The sequence below is a fragment of the Phocoena sinus genome, chromosome 3, assembly GCF_008692025.1.
Source record: "Phocoena sinus isolate mPhoSin1 chromosome 3, mPhoSin1.pri, whole genome shotgun sequence".
Classification (NCBI taxonomy): domain Eukaryota; kingdom Metazoa; phylum Chordata; class Mammalia; order Artiodactyla; family Phocoenidae; genus Phocoena; species Phocoena sinus.
In genome coordinates, this window is record NC_045765.1 from 24,851,734 (window position 1) to 24,877,003 (window position 25,270).

Consider the following 25,270-nt stretch of genomic DNA (forward strand, 5'->3'; position numbering starts at 1 on the left):
CTCCCCAGCCTGCTGTCAGGCAGTATCTCTCCAGAGTTTTCCATGCATTTATGTTCATGTGTGAGCATTTATAAAAGAGTAGTTTTCCATTTTTTATATAAAAAGCATCATACCACTTTTATTGTTTGGTGACTTGCATCTTTTACTGAACAATAAACAATCTTTCCATGTTGTTGTTTCTAGATCTATGCTGTTCTTGTATTTTTGTTTATCCTATAGTATGGGTATACTGTACTTAAAATAATTTATTATTAACCACAGAACATTGTTTCCGACGCATGCCCTCCTGAGCTGACATAATGAGCGAGCACTGGCCGTTGTTGAGAACAGCGTACCTCCTACTTCAGCCTCTTATCCACATCTGGACATCTGGCCTCTGTTTCCCACTCACGTGGGCCTCTCTGAGCTGGCCTCCAGGGGTCAGCTTCCTGCCAACCATGGCTGCTGACCTTCTGTGTCTTCAACTTTGCAGGCCAAGAACAAGGAGACAGGTGCCTTGGCTGCCGCCAAAGTAATTGAGACCAAGAGTGAGGAGGAGCTGGAGGACTACATCGTGGAGATTGAGATCCTCGCCACCTGTGACCACCCCTACATCGTGAAGCTCCTGGGAGCCTACTACTATGACTGGAAGCTGTGGGTAAGGTGCCACCGCCTGTCCCCCTTGGCTCCCATGGCCTGGTGCCACCGGACCCTGCTTGGTTCTAAGGGCCTCAACGCTTTCTCAGCTTCTGCTTTAAGGGCAAGGGCTGGGGCGAGGACAAGGTGAAGTTGGCGGGCTCTGGGTCCCCTGCCCCCTCTTTCTGCAGAACCTCCCCACTTTGGGGGACCAGGGGTAGTGGTTTGGAGCGGGAAGGAACTCTGAAACTCTGCTGCCTGGCCTGGAATTGCAGCTCTGCTTGGATAACCCTAGGCAAGTTCTTAACCGCTCCTTGCCTCAGTTTCCCCATCTGTACAATGGGGATGATAACAGTACCTAGCACACTGAGTTGTTCCTGGGATTAAATGAGCTAATTTATGATGGGTGCTTGGAAGAGTAGCTGGTACATGTCAGAGTTCGCTGAGTGTGAGCTGTTGTATTATTTGTTGTGGTGGCATTGTTATTACTACTGCCGCGGCTGCTCCAGGGGGATGCCTTTCAATGGCAGCACTAAAGGGAACCCTTTAATAGCCCCCACTCTCCGTCAGCAGCCTCATATTTTGAGGTGCACAGCAGATACAGCTTCAATCCCCACCTTCCCAACTCAGCATCACCCTTGGAGGAATTCCAGGGTGCCCTGGTTTTCATAGAGCCTGCCCTGCAGAATGGCTCCGGCATTGATGTTCTCCTAGTATTAATGCCTTTCAGTTTATACAAGAAGGTACATGTTTCCAAACTTCCTTTTCAGCCAGTGTTGAGCCCGTAAAACATCATATTTACGTTCCTAAAACTCAGCATAACATTTGTAACGAAATGATGTGCAGGAAGTCTCGTGAATTCTAGATGTAATTGGAAGACCGTCTGACTCACATTTAGACGGTTTGCAAAGGGAGCGAGGGTCAGTGGGGGCTGGGCATCTCGGAATGTGCCGGATCCGAGAGAGCGGCCCAGGCTCGTGCTACCGCAGTTACTGGTTGTTAATAATGACTTGGTGGTCAGGAGGGGTTTTTTTTGGTTTTGTTTTGTTTTTTTTGGCGTGGCATGCAGGATCTTACTTCTCCGACCAGGGATCAAACCTGGGCCCATGGCAGTGAAAGTGCCCAGTCTTAACCACTGGACCACCAGGGGATTCCCAAGAGGGTATGTTTTAAGCATTGGACCTCCTGTTACGATAGTTTGCCGTGTACAGGGAGAGTGTTACTATGTGTTAGTTACATTTTAGGAAATTAATGGAGAGTCTTGAGTTGACACGTCATGCTTTATAATTTTTCCCATTTGAAATAATGCGAAATGGACTCCAAGTTGATTCGTTTTGCACAGAATGCCTGATTTTGAGGAACAGAGCTACTGATGCTTAATGGAGAAATCTGTGTTTCATTTGAGAAAAGGATCCTGTTATTTAAGAAAACCAAAGGAGTGGTTTAGAAACCACTGTCAAAGTTCATCCCTCTCATTTCACAGAAATGAAGGAAGCCAGTGTCCGAGGGGGGTGAGAACTTGGCACCCCAGCTCCGCCCAGAACCCTGTCCACTAAAACTGGTTGCCCCGCGATGGAGGCCAGCTTTCTTTTGCTTCTCTGAGCATCTCCTTGGGGAGTCTTCTAGATGTCCCTGGGGGGAATAAAACCACCATCACCTGACTGTCAGCTGTGGATAGCAAAGCCTTTCCTCATCCACTGTCTCTGGGCACCTTGGAAGGTGAGCCGGGCAGGGGACTGGTCACCCTTTTCCAAAGGGGAGGGGACAGATGCACAGAGAGGGCAGGCTCCTTGCTCATGGTCACATAGCTGAGGCCCAGGAAGCTGAGCCTATGCATTTCTTCTGTCTTGATTCACGGAGCTGCCTTTTAAAAAATTTTTCTTCTTTTAAGAAATTAAACAAATTTTAAAATATATGGCTATCAGAGGAAAATGAGAGTATACAGAAAAGCAAAAACAAAAAAGATTAATACCATCCAAATCTTTACACCAAAGATAACCACTGATAACACTTGGAATATATTTTTCTAGACTTTTTCTATATATACACACACTCATAGTTATTAAAAAAAGATGAGCTTACACCAGACTAGTTACTTTACTTTTTACCCTTTGTATTTAAGATATATTAAGAACAACTTTTCACGTCTTAGGGAAACAGCTGCATCTTCATTTCTTCTTTTTCTGTTGAATTCCGTCTTCTGACTATTGAGCATTTAGGCTGTTGCTTTTTTTTTTTTGTTTGTTTTTTTTTTTGCGGTACGCGGGCCTCTCACTGTTGTGGCCTCTCCCGTTGTGGAGCGCAGGCTCCGGACGCGCAGGCTCAGCGGCCATGGCTCACGGGCCCAGCCGCTCTGCGGCATGTGGGATCCTCCCGGACCGGGGCACGAACCCGTGTCCCCTGCATCGGCAGGCGGACTCTCAACCACTGCGCCACCAGGGAAGCCCTAGGCTGTTGCTTTTTTAAAAAATTTTAATTGCTGTTATAAGCAACTCTGTGATGGACATCTTTGAATTTTTGTGTTCTTGCCTGAGAATCTCTTTAGGAGAATTTTAAAGATTTTTAAGTGTCTATTGCCAAGCCGGTCTCACAGAACCACTTTTTTTTTTTTAATTAATTAATTAATTTTTGGCTGCATTGGGTCTTCGTTGCTGCGTGCGGGCTTTCTCTTGTTGCAGTGAGGGTGGCTACTGTTCTTCATGGTGCGCGGGCTTCTCATTGCCATGGCTTCTCTTGTTGTGGAGCACGGGCTTCAGTAGTTGTGGCATGTGGGCTCAGTAGTTGTGGCTCGTGGGCTCTAGAGCGCACGTTGAGTTGTTGTGGCACAGGGGCTTAGTTGCTCCGCGGCATGTGGGATCTTCCCAGACCAGGGCTCCAACCCGTGTCCTTTGCATTGGCAGGTGGATTCTTTTTTTAAAAAAAATGAATTTATTTATTTATTTATTTTTGGCTGCATTGAGTCTTCATTGTTTGGTCTTAGTTGCTGCACGCGGGCTTTCTCTAGTTGCGGCAAGCGGGGGCTACTCTTCGTTGCGGTGCTCAGGCTTCTCACTGCAGTGGCTTCTCTTGTTGTAGGGCTTGGGCTCTAGGTGTGTGGGTTTCAGGAGTTGTGGCATGCGGGCTCCGTAGTTGTGGCTCGTGGGCTCTAGAGCGCAGGCTCCAATAGTTGTGGTGCACGGGCTTAGTTGCTCCGCGGACTGTGGGATATTCCCGGACCAGAGATCGAACCTGTGTCCCATGCATTGGCAGGTGGATTCTCAACCACTGGGCCACCAGGGAAGTCCTGGCAGGCGAATTCTTAACCACTACACCACCAGGGAAGTCCCCAGAGCCACTTTTGATATTATACAAATGAGTTTTTCCATCAAACCACCTACCTGCAACACACGTGCACACCCACCCACCCATCCATCCATCCATCCATCTATCCTGCTGTCCATCAACACAATCTTCATTGAATTGCTGATTACGTACCCATTAAGAAAAACATGTTTTATGTGTCTGTTCCCATTATTGTTTGTGACTGGATACCAAGTTCATTACGTTCCCAAGTCCAAAGATAATACCAACAACAGCTAACATTTATTGAAGGCTTACTGTGTGCTGGGCCTTTTGCTGTGCATTTTACTTGCATTATGTCATTTAATCTTCATTCTTTGAGGTTGTTGCTTTATCCTCATCTGAGTGATGAAAGTGAGAAACAAAGATACTAAGTAAGTTCCCCCCCTGCCAGGCCACTTAGCTAGAAAGTGGCAGAGCTGGAAAACCCGATGGAGAAAAAGGACAATTTGTAACTGGACAGTGACTGTGATGAGGTTGTTTAAACAGATACACCAGAATTTTCTGTCCCAAAGTTGTCGCTTTAGGCTGGTACTTTCTTATCCAGGGCTGCTGTTTTGGTCAAAATCATTTCTCACCCTCCGTTTTTGTACTTGCCTCTATAGCCTGTATTTGTTACTTTGTAGACCCTTAAAGGTGCCATCTCGTCATTTTTGAAGATTTGGGTTTTAGACATTGTGAAATCAAGGACGGTGGCCCTGGAACTGGGTGGATCGAGACAGACAGAATGTTTCAAGCAGGAGAATCAGCATGGGCAGTGGTGTGCAGGCGGGAAAGGTGTGGCATGTGGGGATCACGGTGGACTAGGTTTGGGGCAGCACGTGGTAAAAGATGAGGGCAGTCATAGGAGACGATGTTGTGGAGAGCCTTGAATGCCCAGGTGAAGAGTTTGCACTTGATCTTTTAATAGATCAGTGGTTCTCAAAGTACAACCTCTCAGACCAGTAGTATCAGCAATAGCACTTGGGACCTTGTTTGAAGTGCAAGATATTAGGGCCCAACCCAGACCTGCTGAATCAGGATCTCTAGAATAGGGCCCAGCCATCTGTGTTTTTTTGTTGTTGTTGTTTTGTTTTGTTTTAAGTTTTATTGGAGTATAGTTGATTTACAGTGCTGTGTAGCCATCTGTTCTAGGTGACTGATGCTTGTTGAAGTTTGAGAACTATTGCTTTAGGTAATTGGGACCCAGTGGCAGTCTCACAGGGAGAGACACAAATTTTGCGTTTTAGGAAGAAACCAGGTTTGAGGGGGCAAGAGTGAAAGCACCGAGACTGACCAGGAAGTGGTAAGAATAGACTAGGCCAGAAGTCCAAGGATGTGAGATGGGAACATCATTTGGTCAGGAAAGGGTTCAGAGGAAGGAACGTTTGAACGGGATCTCGAAGGATGCATAGTTCTCCAAGGGATGAGAGAAGGAGAGGCAGTCTGAGGGACGGCATGTACAGAAGTGTGGAAGGGAGGAGTCTCATTCTGAGATATAAGGTTGAAGGTGCGCCAACTTTTTGGTTCTTTCCTTCTGTGTGATGACTCTTGGTCCTATCTTGTGGCCAGGCCAGGCCTTCTGTGCGGCTCCAGGAGCCAGGTTTTCTGCGTGGGTGTCTTTGACAAAATCAGCCCTGGCCTGGGGTCCACTCTCAGGGGCTGGGCTTTGGGATGAGAAATTAACTGTTGCCCAAGTGTCCTGGGCCTCTTCCCCAGCCATGGCAGCCAGGGATGGACTTTCCCCAGCTGGGGTGGAGGTCACTCACTAAACCACCCTACCTGCAATCAGACAAGATTAGCTCATTTTCTTCTAGAATTTGTAATCTTTGCAAAATCCTTCTAGTGGTTCCTTATGACCACTTCTGCTTTTGAATATCAAATGGTGCAAGTGGGGGGAAAAAAACAACCCCAAATATTCTAAACCAGCACCATCCAATAGAAATATAATGATAGCCATATATGTAATTAAAAAAAAATTTTTTTTGTTTTGTTTTGGCCACACTGCTCGGCTTGCGGAATCTTAGTTCCCCGACCAGAGATTGAACCCAGGCCCTTGGCAGTGAAAATGTGGAGTCCTAACCACCACTGGACCGCCAGGGAGTTCCCTAAAAATTTTCTAATTGCCACATTCAAGCAAAAAGAAACTGTTGAAATTAATTTAGATAATATAATTTATGTAACCTAGTATATAAAACATATTATCATTCTGAAATGTCATCAGTGTAAAAATTATTAATAAGGTATTTTACCTTTTTTACCTTCTCAGCCTTCAAATCCAGTATGTGTCGCACACTTGTAGCACATTGCAATTCAGGAGCTCAGTTTTCGTTAGAGATGCTTGATCTGTATTTAGATGTCATAACATTTACAGGTGAAAAAGTAGATTCACATCCCTAGGTTGTTCCAGCATTCTTAAATGTATCCCAATAATAGCATCGAGTACCAGTTTTTACACTTAAATTAGTTAAAAGTGAATAAAATGATACATGTTGTTCTACAGTAGCCACATTTCAAGCGCTCAACAGCCACATGTGTTTAGTGGCTCCTGCATTAGACTGTGTAGACAATGCAGCTCTGGATGTACACTAGGCCCCCCGAGTAAGTGAATGTGGGAAACCCTGGGCTGAACTCAGAATTTCCTTTGGTTTATAACTGCCCCTCCCCCTAACAATCCCATCCCCCCACCCCCACCCCTAGCCCTGAGCCAGATTTTGGCCTCTGGGAAAGTCTTTCAAGGGTTAGGTCTCTTTTCCTACACGTCTTATGGGAGTGAGGCAGAGACAGAGTAACATGATGGTAAATGTTTAACAATAAACTCTGGGAACAACAGCCCTGGTTTCTAGCATCTGCCAGTTTCTGTGGTGTATTCCCACCACGGTCAATTTCAAGCTAAACCAAAATGTCACTAACACAGAGTTGGCAGGAGATGCAGTAGCACTCCGTGATGAAGTTATTCCTGCCGTACAGATACGATAGATGCAGATAACTTTAAGAGTAGAGATAACACTAGAATGTGCTAAAATAATTAGGGGAGCGATGAGTTTTGAGTGTTTATCCTCTTTGTTGTTTTTAATTCAATTTTTTAAATAATAAGGTTACATAACAATTTTAAACAATGGTTATGTTACCAGCTTAGAAAAATTCCTGAAAATTTAACAATCAGTCCTCATAAGCCAGTGAAAGCTGGCTCTGGCACACCTCTGGAGCCACACCAGAGGAGTGTTGACTAAACTGTAGAACGCTACAGCTGGATGTCCTGCAGCCACCATCTCATTTGAAAGGTGAGACAACTGCAGACCAGAGAGGGTCTGGAATTTACCCAAAGTCACACAGTGAATTAGTCACAAGCCCAGACATACAGATGTCAGAGACTGTGGATGAGAGGCCCTACTCATGTCACACTGCCCTATGAAAAGCCCTTCCACAGCTCTCCAGCATACATTCCAAACCCGTTACCTGGTACACAGGCTAATTATAGTCCATCTGTCAGTATCTTCCCAGGCCTCTCTTCCCCAGCTGTTCTAAGCCACTTGCGGGTGGCACCTCCAGGCCTTTGTTCATCTCGTGCCTTCTTGCAGGCAGGCCCTCCGCATTGTCATCTGCAGAGTCAGCAGGAGCGCCGCTTCTTCCATGAGACCTTTTAAATTCTTCGCTGGTACCTCTAGGTGGAACTTACCTTCTCTTCCTCTTCTCTCTGCTCCTTAGTTTTCTCTTCTCCTACCAGTCACATTTTAGTACCTCTGTGTCTTGGTGTCTCCCTCCTCCGGTAGACAGGACCCTGACTTTGCTCCCCCAGGGCTGGTCCAGAGCAGGGGAAGGAGTGGAGGTCCAGGCAGACCCCCTCCCCGCCTTTTTGTTTTGTTTTGTTTTGTTTGCGGTACACGGGCCTCTCACTGTTGTGGCCTCTCCCGTTGCGGAGCACAGGCTCCGGACGCGCAGGCTCAGCGGCCATGGCTCACGGGCCCAGCCGCCCCGCGGCATGTGGCATCTTCCCGGACCGGGGCACCAACCTGTGTCCCCTGCATCGGCAGGCGGACTCTCAACCACTGCGCCACCAGGGAAGCCCTCCCCTTCCCCTTTTGAGGCCAGCCCTGCCCTGGGGAGACTGAAGGCAGTGGGGCACCTGCAGCCCACAGGCTGACGTTGCCCTTGCGTTTTTTTTTTTTTTTTAAAAACATCTTTATTGGAGTATAATTGCTTTACAGTGTTGTGTTAGTTTCTGCTGTATAAGAAAGTGAATCAGCTATATGTATACATATATCCCCATATCCCCTCCCTCTTGCACCTCCCTCCCACCCTCCCTATCTCACCCCTCTAGGTGGTCACAGAGCACAAAGCTGACGTCCCTGTGCTATGCAGCTAAAACATAGGCAGAACTCTCTCTGACATAAATCACAGCAAGATCCTTTTTGACCCACCTCCTAGAGAAATGGAAATAAAAACAAAAATAAACAGATGGGACCTAATGAAACTTAAAACCTTTTGCACAGCAAAGGAAACCATAAACAAGACAAAAAGACAACCCTCAGAATGGGAGAAAATATTTGCAAATGAAGCAACTGACAAAGGATTAATCTCCAAAATATACAAGCAGCTCATGCAGCTCAATATTAAAAAACAAACAACCCAATCCAAAAATGGGCAGAAGACCTAAATAGACATTTCTCCAAAGAAGACATACAAATGGCCAACAAACACATGAAAGGATGCGCTTGCTTTTAACTGAAGCAATTCTCCAGCTATTGGTAGCTTGCAGGGAGGAGAGGAGGAATCTTCCTGCCTCTGAAGCTCTTCCTTTCTGCTGAATCTGGCTGAGAAGTGAAGGTGGCTGTAGAGTCCTGCTTTGAAGGCTGTGAGGATTTTGAAAGCTCCTTCTGATTGGTTCCTGACCCCTCGTTGCCCTCAGCCTTTTTTATATTTTTCACATGCCCTCAGCCTTTTTGACAGGACAACAAACCCTATGTTTTGATCTGTTACCTATTCACCCCGGGACTCTGGCTCCTATCTAGAAGCTTGGGTCATCGTGGGGGAATTAAGCCTGCAGCCCTGTCAGACCACAGGGTTCTCCATTTATTCATGTAAACAAGTGTCTGTAGAATTCCTTCTTTGTGCCCAGCCCAGTTCCAGCCCTGAGGATACAGATCGGCCAGGTCCCTGGCCTCACTGGGCTCTGAGTCTTGTGGTAGAAGCAGACGATATGGAAGCAAATGAAGAAGTAAATGAGAGGGCTTCAATAAGTGATAAGTGTGTGAAAGAAAAGTAAACTGGGAAATGGGATAGAGGTTCGCAGGGTAGGGTCAGGAACAGGTGCTTTAAATAGGATGGATAGGGAAGGGCTTTCTCGTGAGGTGACCTTTTAGCTGAGGCCCCAAAGGAAGGATGCAGGGCAGACCTGCAGAAAATTCAGAGGTGGAAAGTTCTAGGTAAAGGGAATAGGAAGTGCAAAGGCCCTGAGGCAGGAGCCAGTGACGCCTCTAAAGGACCAGACAAAAGTTGTTGTGGCTGGAGGATGGCAAAGGAAGAGAGGCAGAGAACCATATGAAAGGAGACCAGATTGTCATGGCCTGCTATGTGCTAGGCCCTGTTCTAGGGACTGGGGATTCAGTAGTGAACAAGAGTTACAATCCTTGTGCTCATGGAGCTTACAGTCTGGTGGGGAAGATGGCCAATAAGCACAGAAACACATAATTCAGGTAACGATAAGGACCATGATGGATATGAAATCAGAGGTGTGGCTAGGGACAGGGCAAGCCACCTTCTGTGCATGGTCAGCAGGAGGCCTCTCTGAGGAGGTGACGTTTGAGAAGGACCCAGTCAAGGGAGGATCAAGGGGACAGCAAGTGCAAGGGCCCTGAAGTGAGAGCATGCTTACTGCATTCAAAGGCAGTGAGGGGCCTGTGTGCCCGGGATGGGGTGGGGGTGGAAGGAGATGGGGTCAGGGAGGTAGGGGGTGTGGTCTTATTGTAGGTGTTGGGAAACCTCAAGGAGGTTTCAAGCAGTCCAGCGTCTGCCCTCTTCCTCGGCCATTAATCTGATTAATTTCTGAGTCCCTTTGATTCTTCTCCATGTCTGTCTCATGCATTGTCTTCCCTACCCTGCAGTGGAGGAACTGGGACAAGTCCTGGCTCGTAGCACCAGTTGAGATCTTAGCTAACCTCTGAGTCTCTAGCTCTTGATCCCTAAAATGGGGATGATGGTAGCAAAACCTATCCCATTGTAAGGATTAAGAGAGGTCGGGCATGGGCAGCAGTGTCTGGCACAAAGTGGGTGCTTAGTTAATGCCATTGCTTCTCTCTCCCCTCCGCTCACAGTCCTTTCATTCCATTCCCACTACACCCTCACCCCCTGGTTTGTGGCAGCCTCTTCTCTTCTGGCTCTTCTGCCTTTCACCTGATGAACCTACCCGAGGCTTCGCTGTGATCCGTGTCCCCCCCAGACAGTAAGAAAGGTGATGTCAGGGTGGATGAAGGAATCAGCACAGGGTGAGGAAAGCCCTTTCACGTGCACACAGCCAGGCCTGGCCACTACCCCTGGAGCCCCGGCACAGGAAAAGTTCAGAAGTCCCTCTGCCCCCAAGTTTTGTCTGGGCAGAAAGTCTTGCACAGGTTTATCTGCCCAGGAATCTCCTTGCTGACTACCAAACAACGCATTGACTCCTTTGCTTGCATGGAAGGCCTCCACAGTTGGAGAGCCTCCCTGGATTTCCCACCCAGGTATGAACTTGTCATTCTTGAAGCTAAAGAGCTGTAATATTTATGTAACACTCTCCGTAGGGCTGCCTCTCCCAAACCTCATTCATTCTCCTACCTGTGGAATAGTTAATATTTTTTTAAGGTGACTCACTTTTTAGAAATTAACTACATTAATTGAAAAAGAAACTTCCGTCTCATTACCAGAAATGGAAAATTAGGACCCACTTGCCATAAATAGAAATAAAAGAAAATAAACCACTTCTGTTCCATTCTGGCCCAATCCCTTTGCCTGCCAAAGCCCTCAGCCCAGGCCCTGTGCTCCCTGTTAGGAGGAAGTTTGTCACCGTGGGTCTCTTTAGCGCTCAGCAGTGACAGGGCTTGGCCGGAAGGACAAGCACGGTGGAGGAACTCCTCTCCCCCAGTGCGGTGCAGTGCCGCAATCTCAGGACCTCCGCCTGGGGATGCGCCCAGGCCAGGGGTGTTTGGGTCTAGCCAAGCCTGGAAGGCCAGAGGTTGGGGACGGTCCTCTTAGGATTGAGGCGGGCAGGCTCAGCAGCTTGTCCAGGGACACTCAGGGGCCAGAGGCTGGGTTTGGACCCACCTCTCCTGACCCGAAGGCCAGTGGTCTTGCTCCCCCAGCTCACGTCTCAACTCTCATTGTCTACACCTCGGCTTTCCCAGCATTCTTAGCTGTTGATTCCTCCTCTGTTGAAATCTTCACGGAATTCCTGTGGCCACAGAGAAAATAGCAGGCCACCCGTCACCCTCAGCCCCCCACTCCCATGGTGGTCCCCAGAGTAGCTTCCAAGTCTTTTGGACTCTGTTTGGTCTGCCTCGGGGTTTGGATCATTTTCTATGTGGCGGGGAGCTGTCCTGTACGTTGTAGGATGTTTAGCAATGTCCCTGCCTCTACCCACTAGATGCCAGCAGAACCCCCATCTCCCCACTCAGTGTGACAATCATAAACGTCTCCAGATGTTGCCGCTTGTCCCCTGGGGGACAAAACTACCCTCGGTTGAGAACTACGTGTCTCTGCCGCTCACGGCCTCTTCTTGTTGGGAGGAGGAGGGTGTCTGCTAGAACGGGCCTACAGACACATTTTGTTTGGCACGCGAGATGGTTTTAGAAATTTGCTGCTAGCATTTTGTCAGAAGATGGCACATAAAGGTCTGGCCTTTGGGCTTTTCTTGAACAACCTGGAGATGTGGCAGCAGTTGCCTGGGGCTGAGCAGCAACAGCCCCTTAGGTGGAGATTTGCTCTCTAATTAGCCTCAGACCTCACTACTCCCTACTGTCCCCAATACTCAGCCTAAGGGCTGTATGTCATTGGTGTGTGCCACTGTTGTTCATTCGTTTTGAAAAAAATTTTTTTGAAGTATAGTTGATTTACAATGTTGTGTTAATTTCTGCTGTACAGCAAAGTGATTTATGTTCTTTTTCATACTCTTTTCCGTTCTGGTTTATCACAGGATATTGAATATAGTCCCCTGTGCTATACAGTAGGACCTTGTTGTTTATCCATCCTATACATACTAGTTTGCATCTGCTAATCCCAAACTCCCAATTCTTCCTTCCCTCTTGGCAGCCACAAGTCTGTTCTCTATATCTGCCCCTGTTTTACTTAAAGTAGAATTGAGAGGATGTATTTCTCACTCCCATGTCTCTGTCGAAACTGAGGAAAGTGCAAATAGCCAAGAGCATTGTGTTCTTAGAAAAGTGTGCAAGGTGACATTTTTTCATACAGGCAGAGCTGCTTTGCCCCATAAGTTAGCTCCTCAGACCTGGTGGCATTTAAGCCGGGACTCCTGGCCTAGGGAATGCAGAAATAGGTTTGTAAGGCAGCTGTGAATTTCCTGTACGTATATACCAAGTTTGTTTGTATGTGAGTGAGTGAGTGTGTGTGTGTGTGTGTGTGTGTGTGTGTGTGTGTGTGTGAGAGAGAGAGAGAGAGAGAGGAACTGAAGGAGTGACTGTAGGCTTTTCAGAGTGTGACTTCTTGTCAGAAAGTGAACATTCTACAAAGAGGAAGTGCAGGGCCCAGGGTCACAGAGCAGGGCGTGGGTGGGAGGGGCCCGCTGTCCACACGTGTTCCTATGACTATGTCACTGGCCAGGGTTTCTGTGGCTTGTCGCCTTGGGCTCAGAGGCTAGCTGTTGGTCACTGACAGAGGTTGCATATCTGGCCTTAAAAAATACTAGAAGTGTAAAGAGAATGTGACATTAGAAAGTGACTAACTGCGCTGTGTGCATTTAGAAAGTCACTCAGCGCGGCAGAAGGAGCGCTGGGCTGGATGGAGTCAGGGGACCTGAGATCTTCCCAGATCTGGAACCAACCCTCTGTGACCCTAGGAAGCACTGTCCCTTCCTGCGCCTCTGCTTCCTGGCCCGTAATGCCAGGGCCTTGGAAGGGGTGATCTCAAGGAGGCCTTTTGGCCCGAGTCGGCTCAGTTTGTCCTAGCCCAGGTATCCTCTGAAATCCTGAACTCCGGGTTCGTGGTCAGCTGTGTGGCCTGTGCTGGCCTTCTCCACAGGATTGTGGACCAGGACCTCTCCCCATGGGCTCTGGGGTCCTGGTGCCCCTGGGCTTCCCTGGCATTCACTTACTCCTGCTGTCCTTACTGGATAGGGGCGTCCACTCTGGGGACACACACGCAAGATCCATAATAGCATTTTGTGAAGCACTTGAAATGCAGCCCTCTCAGTCCTCTGGGGTAAGCGTATTGTTACTTCTTACCACTTCTGTTGTACAGATAGAGTGCCCTTGAGGCTCAGGGAGGGGAAGCAGGTGCAGAAGCTTGTGACTTTCTTGGCTCAGAGGGTAATCAGGAGGCAGGGGGTGAAGGTGAGAGGGAAGAGTCAGCAGAAGAACACACATAGCTGGCCTTTGCTGGGAACTTTCTCTGTGCCGGGTGCTTTCGTGATTATCTTGCCAAATCCTCACAATTCTATGGGATTGAGATGTTGTCACCCCCATTTTATGGATGTGAAGACTGAGGGTCAGAGACAGAGAGTGACTGTCTCCGGGCTCACATCCAGGTTCCAACTCAGATCAGCCTGGCTCCCACCTCTGCAGGGCACCCCACGCCCCCCAGGTGCCAGCCCACACAGTCTGTGCCCCCCCCCCCCCCACTTGAGAAGCCCGTTGTCCTGCAGACCATTTTTTGGCAGCGTCTGGTGGGGAGGGGCCTGTGGCTCGAGGATCCATCCAGCTTCTACCTTGGGTGCGGTGGACTGTCAGCTACTAGCAGGTAGAATGGCAGTAGAATGGTGTAGCTGTGGACAGACAGGCCGGGGTAATGTGGGGTTTTGCCTGGAATCCTGCTGTTGGAATGGCCGGGCCGGGGTCTCTGTGTCACATTCACAGGAGCGAGGGTGACTCTGTGGTCCGGGGGATTTGCCTGCCATGTTCCCAGGCATTTAGTTCACCACCTGACCCCATCAGCCAGCTCTCATCCCTCTGTGGCAATCCTGTGTGCTCCTTCCATCCCCACATCACCGCCCCCCACCCCTGCCCCAGCTTCACTCACACCCTCGTTCCTTCGTCCATCAAACAGTGGCTTTGGAGTCAGCTAGACCTGGGCTGGAATCTTGCTGCCTCTGTGCTGCTATGTGACCCCAGACACATCTCTGAGGCCTCAGTTTCCCCGTCTGGACATGAAGGGTGATGACACTGATCTCGCAGCTGTTGGCCCAGGATTAGAAACCCAGCTCGTCCCAGCTGGCAAGACAGTAGGAGCCCCGTACCAGGCACCCAGCTGAAAAGGGTCATGTGTGTCGTTCAAAGTCTAGATCGGCAGATAAACGTGTAAACCCAGTCCACAGGCTGTACCTAAGGCAGACTTTTTCTGGTGTTTTGCAATAGTGTGACCCTTTGTAAGTTTGGTGTTTTTCATATAGGAATCCAAGTGTTTGGCTTGGCCTGAAGCAGCTCTCGCCACAGGGGCCCATGTTCCCTTGCGGCATCTATGAGCTGGGCTGAGGGCTTGCTACCCCATGGATGGCCACCTGCTCTCCCATCTGCCCTCACCCCCCACCCTGGCCGCTTCCCTGCATATATACCCTGTCTGGCCCCACGGGAACAGATAATCCCAGTCCTGGGCGGGGGAAGTGGGGAAACAGAGGGATGAGCCGGGGGCTGAGGGACTGTCTCCTGTCTTCCTTGGAGAGTGAGGGCCCTTCTTCCTTCCTGGCTGTGTCCCTACCGGTCTCTGTCTCAGGAGCCCTCGGACTTGTGTCATCACTGATGGAACCTTCAGTACTTGCCACTGTGGCAGTCTCTGCATCCCCATCGTGATCACGCCTCCCCTGTGTCTGGTGTTCCACATCCGCGATCTCATGTGACTGGACACCCCTCCCCGGAGCACGTGGGGCAGCCATTATTCATTCATTCATGCGTTCACTCACTGATTCACTCATGCATTCATTCGTTCACCAACAGATGTCTCCAGAGCACCAACTGTGTGCCAGGCCACTGTTTTAGGTTGCTGAAGGCACAGACACAAAGCCCTGCCCTCTGGGAATTTACATTCTGTGGGGCAGCAGGGGTGGGGAGGCAGAGGATGGACATAATAAGACTGTAGAGGTGTATGGGCAAATAGATGCTTAGACTTGCCCAAGGCGCCCAGTGTTTTTCCGCCCTGTTCTCTGCTGCTCTCAGATTGTTCCCTCAACCTTTCATGGGCAGCCACTGGCGCTGGGGGCTTGTCTCTGAGTGTGGGCCGGTCCTTTCAGTTTCCCACGTGTGGATACCAGCCCTCTGGTGTTACTAACGGTTGGAGCACACTTGCCGGAATGCCGGGTCCTGAGCCGTGGGCTTTCCCCAAGTCATCCCCACTGCTCACATTACCCAGGTGGCAGATCCTATAGTTCCCCACACCTTACACACGAGCAAACCGAGGGTTCACATCTCTGCGCTTGTTCCGAGGTCCTTCCCCTTGTCCAAGGTTAGTCAGTGTCAGGGCTGGAGTTGGAACCCAGGTGTCTCTGACTCCAGAGTCCAAAACCCGGGGCTTCACCTTATTTACTCAGGTGTTTTGGTTCCTTGGAGACGTTGTCTCTCGGGTAATAAGTCAAGGAAGACTGGGGGTTGCCCTTGGGGATGTAATAGGACACGAACACCCACCCTGTCACCGTCTTCCCCTGCTCTGTGAGCAGCTCCGCGCTGGCTCTGCCTGCCATGCCCACCTCTCCACATCGCCACGCCCTCTCCCCTTGGTTTCAAATCCTACTTGTCCCTTGAGGACCATCTCACATGCCACAAACCTTTAACAATTTTAGTTGAAAATGCTGTTTCCTACCAGTCAGGCAGGCCTTCCAGTTGTGTGTCTGTATTTCCTGTGACCCTGATCACTCCTAGTCTTGTGGATTTGTGAGTCCATCTAATGAGGAGCATGGCCCTGGACCATTCCTCTCTATGGCAGCATGAACTTGCCACCCCTGGCTTCAGGTAATGGTGGCCGGACAGACAGATGGTCAAATAGATGAAAAATGTCTGTGCAGACAGAGAACTGCTTGTGTCTCCCCTAGGGGCTGAAAATCCAGTTTGCATCTGCCTGGAGTCTGGTTCCCAGCCCTGATTCCTGAGGTGCGATGAGGAGAGTCGTGATGGTGATAATATTCATAGTGACGACAGTGACTGTCGTCTGTCACCCTCCGGCGAGGGTGCATGCACTGTGATTGTTGTTTTCACATGTTGCTATCTCATTACTCCCCTCAGGACCTCATCACGGTTAGAATGTGTTGTCCCCAATTTTACAGATGAGCAAATAGAGGCTCAGAGAGGTGAAGCATGTTGCCTAAAGACACAACAGTGACAGCATTTGGACTCAAGCTCAGAGGACTTTGACCCTGAAGCCCAGTGCTCCTGATCTCTGGGCAGACAGTATCAGAAGGGTTTAGGCACCCCGATTGCGGTCACCTCAGTTCCATCCCAGAGATGCCTCGGGGACTTGGGCCTGCACACTTGGATGTGGAGCCATCTCGGTCTCTTCATCTAGTAATTCCTCCCGCAGGGGTTGTGGCATAGGTGCCACAGAATGTGCCAGACAGGCTTAGAGGCTCCCTGTTGCCTTGGCAGGACCCCATCCCCTCCCCTTAGGAACCCCAAGGTTATCCCTTGTGCCCTTCCTTCCTGCCAGGGGGCACTCAGTTCCCACAGTCTCGAGGGGAGCCCAGATTCCTTCCTCAGACTCTCTGTGACGTGGTGGGTGGAGCTGGAGGCGGAGGAGAAGGCCCGGCGTTCCTGGGAGGCCTTGTGGGTGAGGGCTGCCCCGCTCAATGGCCGCACTGTTTGGCCTGGAGCTCAGACGTTTGGAGGTTCCGGGACTCCACCTACAGGGACTGGCTGCTGAGAAGCTGGAGACATTTTTGTGTTCACTGTTAAGTTTTTTTTGCGGGGGGTCTTCTTTCTACAGGTCTCTGTTGAGTGACCAGAAGCCTCTGTCTTCTGTGCTGATGGGGTGTCCCCGTGCCCAGGAGACATTGCCTCTCAGGGTAGGGAGACCTGGGAAGGAAGGGGTGATTGCAGCACCTACCCCTCCTGCCCCAAGAAGAAACAAGCCTAGATAGGGAAAGGAGCTTGCCTGTGGCTGCACATTTCAGCAGTCTTTGCATCTTAGAGTCAGACAGACCTGGGTTTATACCCTCGTTCTCTCACCTAGGAACTGAGTGGCTTTGGGGAAGCCCTTTCCCCATCAAACCTCAGTTTCCCCATCTGTAAAATAGACGTAAGTATAACTGCTCACAGGAGTATGTAAAGGAATGCCTGTAGAATGCTTAGCACTCTAAGGTATGCATTAGGCACTCAGTAATGGCAGCCATCATCTCTATTCCCTTGGGCGGCAGAAGAGGGAGGGGACTGGCTTGCTTTAGTCCAGCTTTCTTTGCAGAAACAGCTGTGTTAGTCCGTGTTGGCTGTTTTGCCCTGATTTCTGGGCATCTCAAAGCCACTGAAATGTTTCATTCATATTTCTTCGTTCTTCATAAATTCATTCAGTGAACACTTACTATTCACATACCAGGTCCAGGCTCTGATAATGGATGATATGAATGGACTTTTATAAATATTAACTGCTTATTCAGTGATAAAGTGATGTCCTTCACCTTGTACCCTCAAATGTCAGTGTTGAAAATGACCTTACAGATGTTAAAAGCTTCATTTCCCAGGTAGGAAAACTGAGGCTCAAAGCAGGAAAGTGGTTCTGATGGCACTGTCACAGAAGGACAGGGGCAGATCTGGGACTATGTCCAGACCTATAGAAGAGGTTTAATTTTATTTAATTTTACTTCCAGGACTGTTGCCAGCATTTATTTATTGAGCCCCTTCTGTGTACCCAGTACTCCTGCCGGCCTCAGGAAGGGCCAGGGAAAGGACGGGACCCAGGCCCCGAGCACCGTGTGGTCCCCAGGGTATGGCTTGAGCATGCCTCAGTTGTCCCCTGCGGACGGTCGGGCTGTGGCAGTGCTGACGCATCCTGCTACTTGGCCCTGCTGCCTGTGGGCTGTACACGTTAATGTCTAAAACCCTGTGGGTGGTCCAGGCCCTCTCTTATCTGGGCTGTGACATCCTGACTCCCTTATCTCTGGGTGAGCGAGCTCACTTGGTGTGTGTGAGCTGACCAGTGGGGCCCAGTGAGGGCTGGAGCAGGGAGACAGAGGGGCCTTTTCTTCCACCACCTGGGGGCTGTGTCTCGAGCTTGTGGCTTCCTTCTTGGGGCACAAAGAAGAGAGGATGGGGTCACTAGGTCTCTTCCATCGGGGAGACAAACAGAGCTGACTTGGCACCCAAATACATCCCAGTTCAGGTCCTGGCTCTGATACTTACTATTTCTGTGACCTTAATCTCTTTGAACCTCAGTTTCCTCGTATGTAAAGTGGGAATAAAGTATCACCAAATGCTGATAATAATTGGTAACATTTATCAAGCATTTACTTACTGTGTGCCAGGTAATGTTCTAAGTGCCAGGCATCCATTATCCTGTTTAATCCTCCCAAAAACCCCATGAGGTAGAGGCATTTTTTAGGATACACACTTCAAATGGTGAGTGTAAGATAATCCATGCAAAGGGGCCTGGCACAGAATAAACTCTCGATTCCTGTTAAATGTCATGGGTGGGGAGACTGAGACTGACCTGGGTTAACTGACCGGGCAACTGCTTACATGCTGAGGAGGTTGAGGGTGTGGAGTGAGACTATACGGGGGAAGCAGTGCACAGGTGGTGTTTTCCGTGTGTGTTATTCAGAGGGGTGGAAATCAGCTCGGCATGGCACTGTGGGGTCAGGGTTTAGTCCTGAAGGGTCGATCAGGTAGAGGAGAGATTTTAAATTCTGGCTCTCTCAGTCCTAAGGAGTACTGAGCTGATTCTTCATTTGCAACAGCTTCAAAGAAGTATTTTTTTTTTTGCGGTATGCGGGCCTCTCACTGTTACGGCCTCTCCCGTCGCGGAGCACAGGCTCCGGACGCGCAGGCTCAGCGGCCACGGCTCACGGGCCCAGCCGCTCTGCGGCATGTGGGATGCTCCCAGACCGGGGCACGAACCCGTGTCCCCTGCATCAGCAGGCGGACTCTCAACCACTGCGCCACCAGGGAAGCCCCAAAGAAGATTTTTATTGTAAGTAATCCCAGCGCAACTCTGAGAGGACACTGGCCTGAGAGGGAAGAGAGTACTTCTTGATCTGAGCTGTGCAGGTGCAGTGCTAAATTCCCATGGCTAAAATAGTGCAGGAACAGGGTAGGTGCCTAATATATGCACGAATGAATGAATGGATGAATGATAGGAGGGGTGATGTGGGCTGCCAGGATCATGTAGCAAGACCGTGACCCTTATGCTACACCATGACAGCTGCTTAATCTAAACTGATAGGGGATCGAGGTAAACACAGGTTTCCAGTTTCCTTTGGCCTCCAGCCAGAGTGGAAAGCCAGCAGGACTGCAGGCTGTCCCCTGTCGGGCAGCCTCTGAACATGTTTATGGGCTGAGGTCTCCAGGGAAACAAAGAGCTCATGAGTACAAAGGCAAAAATATTTACTATCTGATTCCTTACAGAAAAACTTTGGTGACCCTTGATCTCGAAAATGGAGATGATTATTGTCTTCATCTTATAGAACTGTGTGAGGATTAAATGAGAGACTGTGAATAAAGGGCCTGGGACAGGGCTTGGCACATAGTGTCAGCAGTTTTCTGAGCTGAAAAGCACTTGGGTCATATTTTCAGAGCCCACGGTCTCTTGCCCTAGGAGCCCTCCCCCAGGTACTGGCAACCACTCATCTCCTTTCTGTCTCTATGGATTTGCTTATTCTGGGCATTTCATACAAATGGAATCACATAATATGTGGCCTTTTGTGTCTGACTTTTTTCGCTTAGCATAATGTTTTCAAGGTTCATTCATATGTATCAGTGCTTCATTCCTTTTTATGACTGAATAATATTCCATTGTATGGATATGCCATATTTTATTTTTCCATTCATCTCTTGATGTATATACTTGGGTTGTTTCCATCTTTTAGCTATTATGAGTAATGCTGCTCTGAACATTGGTATACAAACGTCTGTCTGATACTCTGCTTTTAGTTCTTTTGGGTATATACCCAGAAATGGAATGCCAGTTCATAAGTCAATTCCATTTTTAATTTTTTTAATTCTAGTTTTAATTTTTGGGGAGCTGCCATACTTGCTTCCACAGTGGCCACACCATTTTACATACACAGGGTTCCCATTTCTGTACATCCTTGCCAACACTTGTTATTTTCTTTTTTTTTTTAAAGTAGCCAGCCTAATGGGTGTAAAGTGATATCTAACTGTGGTTTTGACTTGCTTTTCCCTAATTAGTAATGCTGAGCATCTCTTCATGCACTTATTGCCTATTTGTATATCTGTAAATGTCTGTTCAAGTATTTTGCCCAATTTTTTTGTTTGTTATTGAGTTGTAAGAGTTCTTTATATATTCTTGATATTAGTCCCTTATCAGATATATGATTTGCAAGTAGTTTCTCCCATTCTGTGGGTTGCTTTTTCACTCTGTTGATAGTGTCCTTTGATGTCCAAAAGTTATCAAATTTGATGAAGTCCAGTTTATTTATTTTTTGTTGTTGCCTGTGCTTTTGGTGTCATAACCAGGAAATCATGGCTAAATTCAATGTCATGAAGCTTTTCCCTATTTTTTTCTTCTAAGAGTTTTGTAGTTTTACCTCTTACATTTATGTCTTTGGTCCATTTTTAGTAAATTTTTGTATATGGTGTAGGGTAAGGGACCATCTTCATTCTCTTGCATATGGGTAGTTGAGTTTTCTCAACAAAATGTGTTGAAAAGACTGTCCTTTTCCCATTGAATGGTCTTGACACCTTTGTTGAAAATCATTTGACTACATATGCAAGGGTTTATTTCTGGGATCTCCTTCCATTGTCTGTATGTTTTTATGCTAGTACCTCACTGTTGTGATTATTGTAGCTTTGTAGTAAGTTTTGAAATCAAGAAATGTGAGACTTCTAACCTTCTTTGAACAGTTTCTTAACAACTGTTCTTTTTAAGATTGCTTTGGTTATTTGGGGTCCCTTGATATTCCATATGCCACATCTTTTTTTATCCATTCATCCATTGATGGACACTTGGGTTGTTTCCATATCTTGGCAATTGTAAATAATGCTACAGTGAATGTAGGGCTGCATATATCTTTACGAATTAGCGTTTCATTTCCTTTGAATAAATACCCAGAAGTGGCATTGCTGGATCATATGGTAGTTCTATTTTTAATTTTTTGAGGAACCTCCATGCTGTTTTCCACAGTGGCTGCACCAGTTTACATTCCCACCAACAGTGCATGAATGAGGGTTCCCTTTTCTTCACATCCTCACCAACTTTGTTATTTCTTGTCCTTTTGATAATAGCCATTCTGACAGGTGGGAAGTGATATCTCATTGTGGTTTTGATTTGCACTTCCCTGATGATTAGTGATGTTGCACATCTTTTCATGTGCTTCTTGGCCATCCCTGTGTCTTCTTTGGGAAAATGTTTATTCAGATCCTCTGCCCGTTTTTTAATCAGGTTGTTTGGGTTTTTGTCATTGAGTTGCATGAATTCTTTATATATTTTGAATATTAACCCCTTATTGGATATATGGTTTGCAAATATCTTCTCCCATTCAGTAGATTGCCTTTTTATTTTGTTGATGGTTTCCTTTGCTGTGCAGATGGTTTTTAGTTTGATGTAGTCCCATTTGTTTATTTTTGCTTTTGTTGCCATTACCTTTGGAGTCAGATCAAAAAAATATATTGCTAAGACCAGTGTCAAGACCGATGTCCACCTGTGTTTTCTCCTATGAGGTTTCTGGTTTCTGGTCTGACATTCAAGTCTTTAATCTATTTTGAGTTGATTTTTGTGTATGGTGTAAGATAGTGGGTTCATTTAGTTTCATTCTTTTGCATGTAGCTATCTAGTTCTCCCAACACCATTTATTGAAGAGACCATCCTTTCCCCATTGTATATTCTTGCCTCCTTTGTTGTAGATTAATTGGCCATAATATTCATGGGTTTATTTCTGGGCTGTCTATTCTGTTCCACTGATTTGTATGTCTGTTTTTATGCTGATACCAAACTGTTTTGATTACTATAGCTTTCGTAATATAGTTTGAAATCAGGAAGTATAATGCCTCCAGCTTTGTTCTTTTTCAAGATTGTTTTGGCTATTTGGAATCTTTTGTGGAATGGGTATGTTGTTAATTGTCTTGGATATATATCTAGGAGGGGAATTGTATGGATCATATTGTGATGCCATATTTAACATTTTAAACTGTTAACATTTAGACTGTTTTCCAAAGTACCTGCATCATTTTACTTTCCTACTGTCGGTGTATGAGGGTTCCTATTTGTCCATATTCTTGTCAACACTTATCACTGTCCATCTTTTTGATTCTAGGCATCCTAGCAGGCATGAAGTAGTATCTCATTGTGGCTTTGATTAACCTTTCCCTAATGGCCAGTGATAGCATCTTTTCATATGCTTATTGGCCATTTCTATATCTTTTTTGGAGAAACATCTCTTCAAATCCTTTACCTATTTTTAGATAGGGTTATTTGTCCTTTTATTGTTTTATTTTAAGAATTCTTTATATATTCTGGATCCTAGCCTGTTGCCAAATATATGACGTGCAGACATTTTTCCCGTTCTGTGGGTTGTCTTTTCACTCTTTTGATAGTGTCCATTGATGCACAAAAGCTTTTAATGTTGATGAAGTCCAGTGTATCTGTTGTTTCTTTTATTGCTTGTGCTTTTGGTGTCACTTCTACCCACCTGATCTTCATCATGCCCCTTGATACACACACACTCGAAGGCCCACAAATCTTTTTTTTTTAAAGATGGGAGGGGGGCTTCCCTGGTGGCTCAGTGGTTGAGAGTCCGCCTGCCGATGCAGGGGACATGGGTTCGTGCCCCGGTCCGGGAAGATCCCCCATGCCGTGGAGCGGCTGGGCCCGTGAGCCATGGCCGCTGAGCCTGCGCGTCCGGAGCCTGTGCTCCGCAACGGGAGAGGCCACAACAGTGAGAGGCCCACGTACCGCAAAAAAAAAAGAAAAAAAAAAAAAAAAAAAAGATGGGAGGGTATTTAAATAATTATATTTATACTTATTTTAAAAAAATATTCATTGAAATACTCTTCTGTTTCAATCTGACCATCTCTAATAAGGCAAATCCCTAAAGCCTCTTTGCCAATACCCAGGGCTTCTCAAACCATCATTTGGTAAAGGCTCACCAGGATGATCTTACAGCCTCCCCAAGCCCCTAGCTCCTTGGTTAGAGGCAAGAAGTAAAGGAAACACTGATTATGAAGTTCAGGTTAATTAAGGAACATAAAAGAAATGGTAATTCCACCGGTTTGTCCCCAAGATTTCTGTACCACCATCTTACATTATGTTTTTGGTAGGCGGAGGAGAGATGTGACTCTAGGGTCCAGACCTCTCGCTCTTTTGTGAATTCCTATAGAGCAGTGGTTCTTAAAGTATACTCGGGGGGAGAAGCAGCAGCATCCCTGGGGCATTTGTTCAAAATACAAATTCTTGGACCCTCCCCCAGACCTACTGAATCAGAAACTCTGGGGTGGGGCCCGATTATCTGTGTTTTATCAAGCTCTCCAGCTCCAGGCTGGGTTAACCGCTGTGGCCACAGGTTCTGGGTAATTATAGCCACGATGTGCCTGCACCACTCACCTCTGTCAGTGTCTGCGTCTACCTCTGCCTGTGATCTTAGGGCAGGGACCTGTCTGAATCGTCCTGGGTCCCCAGGCTTGTCATAGACTGGGAGCTCAGGTAGTGTTTGTTGATCAAATACTTCTTTCATGGCCCCCACTTTGCCTAGCAATGTGAGCCCTTTGGTAGACTCTCAGTTGTTGATGAGTTAAGCTGATCACAAACCTCCCTTCACCAGATCCTGGGAAAAACCTCGGTCACAAGCTGCTTGCTGCCCTCTCGAGGAAGAGTGATGGATGAGCCTCTGATGGGTTCTAGGAGTCGGTGCTTGGTACTGGGAGCTGTTGGATTTTGGGCTTGGTGAGGGCTTAGAGGCCGTCAGCTTTGTACCCAGGAACCCTGGATCCTGAGCCTCCTTTCATCACAGGATGCTCTGGGCATGGTCCTGCTGGGGCCTTCATCGTGGATGGGCACAGCCCCATCCCCCTTCAGATGAATAGATGCATCTGTAGCCATGGATGATTTTAGGCCAGTACTTTCCATTAAAAAAAAGAGTACCTCTAATATAAAATTTTATTTTACATATTAGTTGAATAAAATACGGAAAATACATGAAAGTACAGAACACCGGTAATCCTTCTGTGGGTGTTGATGTATGTTTCTATTCTCTTTTCTAAGCAGGCATATTTAGTAATTTCCTAAGGCATCAAGATGATTATTTTATTTATTGTTTTTATTGCCTTTATTGAGATTATTATTTTATTAATTAAACCTCATGCATTTCTGTAAAAGCCCTGAGAAGTTTATAATATAAGCCCCCTGTGACCCTACCACTGGCAAGCTGAAAGGTAAAGTGTTAAGATACATGTAATGGAACCTAGTGAGAGAACCATGTCATGAAAGGGACATTTTTTTTTTTTTGGCGTCACATAAAAGGCACCAAGACATGAAGCTTTTTAAACCAAAAGGACACACACCAAAAAAGCAACTTTAAAAAAAAAAAGAAGAAAAATCAAACTTTATTTTGCCACATGTGAGACTATAGTTGGGCAGAATTACAAAAAGTTAATTAATGGAACATCACTCTGATTAACTCTGAACAAGGACTGCTGTTTCAAAAAAAAGCTTCGGGCTTCCCTGGTGGCGCAGTGGTTGAGAGTCCGCCTGCCGATGCAGGGGACGCGGGTTCGTGCCCCGGTCCAGGAGGATCCCACTTGCTGCGGAGTGGCTGGGCCCGTGAGCCATGGCCGCTGGGCCTGTGCGTCCGGAGCCTGTGCTCCGCAACAGGAGAGGCCATAGTGGTGAGAGGCCCGCATACCTGAAAAAAAAAGAAAAAAAAAAAAAAAAAGCTTCACAGTTTGAAGTGTGGGTTACAGCAGTGGTCCCCAACCTTTTTGGCACCAGGGACCACTTTCGTGGAAAACGATTTTTCCATGGATTGCGGTCGGGGGGTGGGAAGGTTTTGGGA

General features: G+C 47.4%; 1 protein-coding gene across 2 annotated transcripts in view; it reads left to right on the forward strand.

Moving 5' to 3' along the window:
• The window catches only part of STK10 (serine/threonine kinase 10), a 121,244-nt gene that overhangs the window by 23,612 nt on the left and 72,362 nt on the right, over positions 1-25,270 (forward strand). For both annotated transcript variants that reach the window (XR_004349138.1, XM_032626199.1), the window contains exon 2: positions 473-637. Coding sequence is in view for 1 of the 2 variants with exons in the window: in XM_032626199.1 (XP_032482090.1) it covers positions 473-637 (165 nt within the window). In the remaining variant the exon portion in view is untranslated. The remainder of the gene's footprint in view (positions 1-472; positions 638-25,270) is intronic.